The sequence below is a fragment of the Diabrotica virgifera genome, chromosome 8 (assembly GCF_917563875.1).
Source record: "Diabrotica virgifera virgifera chromosome 8, PGI_DIABVI_V3a".
In the NCBI taxonomy this organism is placed as follows: Eukaryota; Metazoa; Arthropoda; class Insecta; order Coleoptera; family Chrysomelidae; genus Diabrotica; species Diabrotica virgifera.
This window is the reverse complement of record NC_065450.1, coordinates 210,245,268-210,251,267: the sequence shown is the minus strand read 5'-3', so window position 1 is coordinate 210,251,267 and position 6,000 is coordinate 210,245,268. Positions and strand designations below refer to the sequence as shown.

The 6,000-nt window shown below is 34.3% G+C and overlaps 1 protein-coding gene across 1 annotated transcript in view; it reads left to right on the top strand.

Annotated features, from left to right (window-relative positions):
• Nucleotides 1-2,949: 2,949 nt before the first annotated feature.
• The window catches only part of LOC114328983 (fasciclin-1), a 319,916-nt gene continuing 316,865 nt past the window's right edge, over nucleotides 2,950-6,000 (top strand). The window contains exon 1 of the mRNA XM_050658656.1: nucleotides 2,950-3,091. Within this exon, the coding sequence (XP_050514613.1) occupies nucleotides 2,959-3,091 (133 nt within the window). The 5' untranslated portion in view covers nucleotides 2,950-2,958. The remainder of the gene's footprint in view (nucleotides 3,092-6,000) is intronic.

Below are 6,000 nucleotides of genomic sequence, written 5' to 3'. Positions count from 1 at the left end.
TTAGAATCAAGGCAAATATTATATAGGGTGCCCCAAAAGTAGCGGAACGGTCGAATATTTCACGAAATAAACATCGTATCGAAAAAATGAAAAATACGTGTTCAATAATTTTCAAAAATCTATCGAGTGACAGCAAACACGACCCCTCACTCCACCCTCTGGACTCTGGAGGCGGGGTGGGGGTCACTCTAAAATCTTAAATGGAAATCCTCAGCTTTTATTGCAGATTTGGATTGCTTACATAAAAGTAAGCAACTTTTATTCAAGATATTTTTTCGAATTGTGGACAGATGGCGCTATAATCGGGAAAACGATTTATCGTGATAACATAGGTAAATTATATGAACAGTCTAATAACTTGAGAAATACACTTCGAAATGAAAAACCAAAAAACACGTGTTTAATATTTTTCAAAAACCTATCGAACGGCACCAAACACGACCTCCCACTCCCCGCTCTGGAGGTGGGGTGGGGGTAATACTAAAATAAATAGGCACCGGCATTTTTTATTGCAGTTTTGGATTCCACATGAAAGAATAAGTAACATTTATTCGAAACATTTTTTAGAATTGTTGATAGATGGCGCTAATAAATCGTATTTTTCCGTGATTATAGCGCCATCTACCAACAATTCTAAAAAATGTTTCGAACAAGTGTTACTTATTTTTTATGGGGAATCCAAATCTGTAATAAAAAATGGGGGTACCGATTTAATATTTTAAAGTTACCCCCCATCCCACCTCCAGGGGATGGGGTTGGAGGATCATGTTTGGTGGTATTACATAAGTTTTTGAAAAATATTAAACACGTATTTTTTTGGTTTTTCATTTCGAAGTGTATTTCTCGAGATATTATACCGTTTCTATAATTTACCAATGGTATCACGACAAATCGTTTTTTCCGATTATAACGCCATCTGTTCACGATTCAAAAAAATATCTCGAGTAAAAGTTGCTTACTTTTACGTAAGAAATTCAAATCTGCAATAAAAACTGGAGGTTTTCATTAAAGATTTTAAAGTTTCCCCTCACCCCACCTCCAAGGGGTGGAGTGGGGGGTCGTGTTTGCTGTCATTCAATAGATTTTTGAAAATTATTGAAAACGTATTTTTCAGTTTTTCGATCCGATGTTTATTTCGCAAAATATTCGACCATTCCACTACTTTTGGGACACTCTGTATTTGTATATAAAAAACGTTACCTACAGGTACTACGACACTTGGAGATTTTTTTCTTCCTGTTCAAGTAATATTTTTTATTACAAATACGCGAAGTTTTTAACATATTGATAATAATCTAAATATGTGGATTTGGGCATTTGCGAACCATTATATTAGGACCAGTTTTATGTTAGAACCATTATATTATACGTGAAATATTTTGTATTGATGCAGTCGTTGAATCAGGAAAATGGTTGCGAAATTTATCGAATACAACAAACCAGCCTACATTTTCATGTTTCATCGATTTAAAAAAGGCATTTGACAAAGGGTAACAATCAGTCCGACCCGAATACATTCGATAAGTAAAACTTGCAAAATCTGTAACATATATTAAACATGTAAGGGTAGAAAGGGGGCCCAGAAGTTTGGTACTATTTCGGGTAATGTAAATTTTACCTCAAAAGGGAAGTTTTGTCTTTAAAATGAGATTAATTTAATTTGCATTTGTCAATGTAAATAAACAGTTGGATTATGTTTATTCTAGTTCGACGGTTTTAAGACACAATTTTCAAAGTGCTATTCTTCTAAAATCTCAACACGCAATTAGAAATGTTAGACAAAATATAAAATTATACAAGAGGTAATTAACAGGTTGGTCACAACAACGAAGAGAGTTAGTAGATATTGATAAAGGTGCTTGCAAAACCTTGCATATTAAGAAAGTTGTAATAAAGAGAAATGATTAAACCTGGAATATAAAATGCAAAAAATAAATATAAAGGTGCAACCTGAGTGTCTCATGCATGAAAATTTATAGAAAAAACTTAAGGGGATGGCTAGGAACTTTCGGCTTCAATGCTATTTAAATGGGATTCGTTTTTTTTTTCGAATCCTGAGAAAACTTATAAATATTTTTGAAAAATTTAAACGCACAATAAAAAATTACGTTATTACCGAGGGCCGAAAGTCCCTGAAAACTTCTATAATGTTTATTTTAATAAGTTACAAGGGTAAAAACTAAGAGAGAATTTAGTGTGATTTTTAATTTCAAATATCTCATTCAAAAGAAACTTTTTATTCATTCTTAGGGACTTTCTGCCCTCGGTAATAAAGTAATCTTTCATTCTGCGTTTAAATTTTTCAAAAATACTTATTAGTTTTCTCAGGATTCGAAAAAGATGATTACATTTAAAATACATTGAAAATTTTGACAGGCGTCAAAATTGTCCTTTCCTCTTAAGGAAAGATAATAAACGAACACGAAATTAAAACCACATATAATAACTTTATTTAAGAGAAAAGGACATGATAAAATTCTATTGACAGAAATAAGACCATAACCACTCTTTTTGAATAATAGGATTAGCTCACTTATCACTCCATTGTTCTGCTCAATATTGTTAATTAAAATTATCAGGCCTATATGTGCTTATTAATGCATGTATAAATATGCATATCTTTAAAAATCTGTAAAAAAGGTCTAATGCCCGGTTGCACCAACAGATCTTAAGCTTAAGTCGAGAATATCATAAGAATTAATATAATATAATTATAATATATTACAATAAGAATACCATAATATAATAATAGATATAATTGATAATAAGGTAAGAATCTAAAATTATGGTGCAACGTACGTGATACTCAAGGAGGCCCTATCTATAAGTAGAGCTTAGCTAAGCTGTAGCTTAAGATCTGTTGGTGCAACCAGGCATAAGGTCCTTCATTGCGAAAAGCAATTATCTTTGGTTTAATTTTTGTCTGATTTTTGTTTTTCTTTCCAGTTTTATTCCTACATGGAACCATCGAAGTCTGCTAACTTTACATTATCAAATAAACCTTGTACGATTTTCGCTCCAATCAACGCTGCTTTTCAGAAACTGAGTGATATCAAGGGTGAAACGGAGTCACTGGTTTTATATCATATGGGTAAGTACTACGTAAGGTTTTTATAGTACAACAATAAATTAACTTATTACTAATTGACAATAGGATAATATTAAATTGAAATAATAGATTGTCTAATTTTGTTTAACCAATGGTATATTTAAAATATCCTTAAGTTTAGATAACTTTTTCTGTACTTTGTTTCCTAAAGGGTTACAACAACAACTCCGGATCGGAGATGGCAGCAACCGCTCACTGCGGTCACACAGTTACCAGCGAAGCATCTCTTCAATACAGAGTTCCTTTGCCCCGACAGATTCCGACTCAATCCGTCGCATAACTGCCGTTTGTTCCCAACTCACGTTGCGGACTGCAACGTTGGGTGACTACCTGCTGGCGGCCTTGAGTTCCTTATCAGTTGAGTACACTAAGTGTAACTGATTTCATGATCCTCGGCTCTCTTCTTAACTACACTCTTGGCCGTTCATGTCCATCGGCACCAAATTGGAGTGGGACAAACTTAGTGGGATTGCTTTGGTTTCGATGCACGTTAGGTCCCCTGCTGATGAGCTGATCAATGCCGGGCGGAAGTTATGTCGTTAAAAGTTTAAATTTACACAGTGATCCTAGCCACAACAGTGAAGTGTGCAACAATAATTATTAGAATCTAAGGTGAACAATAGCGGAATACAAATAGACGGGGAAATGATCAATCATCTGCGTTTTGTCGACGATTTAGTACTTATCACCAAAGATCTGGACGAAGCACAACAAATGTTACAAGAATTAGAATTACAAGAATTACAATTAGAATAGGTCTAAAAATGAACATCAGTAAGACCAAATTTATGACAAATTTAGTTCCCAGCGAACACCTAACCATCCAAAATCAAGTGGTAGAATTGGTAGAAAAGTACATATATCTCGGTCATGAAATCAGAATAAGCAAGGATAATCAGATCTGTGAATTCCAGCGACGAATAATACTTGCTTGGGCGGCGTATGGTTCACTAAGAGACATCATTAAGAGCAACATCCCGATAGCTATGAAACGGAAGACATTTGTTCAATGTGTTCTTCCTATTATGACATACGGAGCAGAAAGTCTCACGCTCACAAAAACAACAGCACTAAAAATGCGAGTGGCACAAAGGCGCATGGAAAGATCGATCCTCGGTCTGACAAGAAAAGACAAAATAAGGAACCAAGACCTAAGGAACAGAGAAGGTATCACTGATGTCGTAGAACGTGTAGCCAAGCTGAAATGGAATTGGGCAGGTTACATAGCGAGACTAAAAGACTCAAGATGGACCAGAAAACTAATTGACTGACGTCCAAGAGAAGGCAAACGCAGCAGAGGATGACCACCAACACGCTGGATGGACGACATTAAACTAATATCCAAAAAATGGCAACACAACGCACAGAACCATGAAGAGTGGCGCAAAATGGGAGAGACCTATGTCCAACAGTCGACAGAAGAGGTGGCATGATGATGATGAAGGTGAACAATTGGAAATATTAGTAAAGTAGCAGATTAGGTTAAATGGGACTAAATAGTTTAAATTAAATATCAAAAAATGCGTAATAACTACCTCTTAAAATCCTCCAAATTTCATTTGCATATCTCAACCGGTTTTAAATAAATCGTCAGTTTGTAAGAAAAATTTCAATACCCCCTGTCAGAAACGAAGCATTTGTGGACATACGTTTAAAAAGTAAACTGTCATTATTTTTTCATGCAGAATTACCGCTTAAAGTTTGCCATACTTATTGAAAAATACCCTGTATTGATGAAGAACAAGACTAATTGTTAAAGTACCTAACTCTTTTATGATCCAACATAAGCGAATGAATCAAAAAACAGAATGTTAACAAAAAATATGAGGCTATAGTTAGGTTTTAATTTCAGTATTTTATAAATAGACCAGGGCGCATCTGTAAAAATATTAGTACATTTGGACGTCGAGAGGCGACCAATGAACTGTCAACACTGATGGAATGGCTCCGTCCCATTCCAACAGTGAAGCGAGATATGCACCAACATACAAGAGATAGGTTCTAGCACTTCTAGAGAGACATGAGAGAGACAGAGAATTTGTCAGGTAAAATTTGCTACAACTACAACGTACCTGACTAGCACTGTCCGATTATCTTCCCTCCTTTACCTGATTATCTTCTATCTCATCTTGACGCCATTAACTTCGTTTTATGGCGATTCCATCAGTGTTGACAGTTCATTGGAGCCGACTCATATTTTTTTGAAGAAATTGCTTGGAAATAACTCATATAATAATAATTGAGTTATACTCCCAGTCAAAAAGGTCCGGAACATTGCTTAAATAATCAAAATGTCAAAAAATGGAGGAAAAAATCGATATTTTTCTTCGTTTTTTGATTATAACTTTAAAAGTATTCATTTCCAAGAAAAGTTGTACTAATATAAAAGTTGAGTAATTAAATTTCCTACAATATAGCATTGGTTAAAATTTTTTTAAATTTTCACCCTTGTTGCAAAATAGCAATAATTGCGAAAAAAAAACACAAAAAAAACAAGTATTGGCATTTTACGTTTTTCAACCGTTTGTGCTACACGTAGGACCTTCATATTTCACACAGAAAAACTTTATGTTATAGTAAAACAATACTGTAAATTTCATTAAGATCGGTTTAACAGATTTTGCAAAATAAATTTTGCAATCCAGCTTTTGCAATAAAAATGCATTGTTTCAAAATGTTGCAGGACTGAAAATAAAGGAGACAGCAAGTTGAAACAATATAGAAGAATAGAGTATCTTTCATTTGCAATTTGCAAAATTAAAATCGGTTAACTACCACGGCGTCAAGAATTTTTTGAAAATAACCATTAATTTTTGGTGCTATGGGCAGGACAGCGGATACGTCTACTCCGATTGGGCATTCCAATGACCTTTGATATTAATTGATAAATT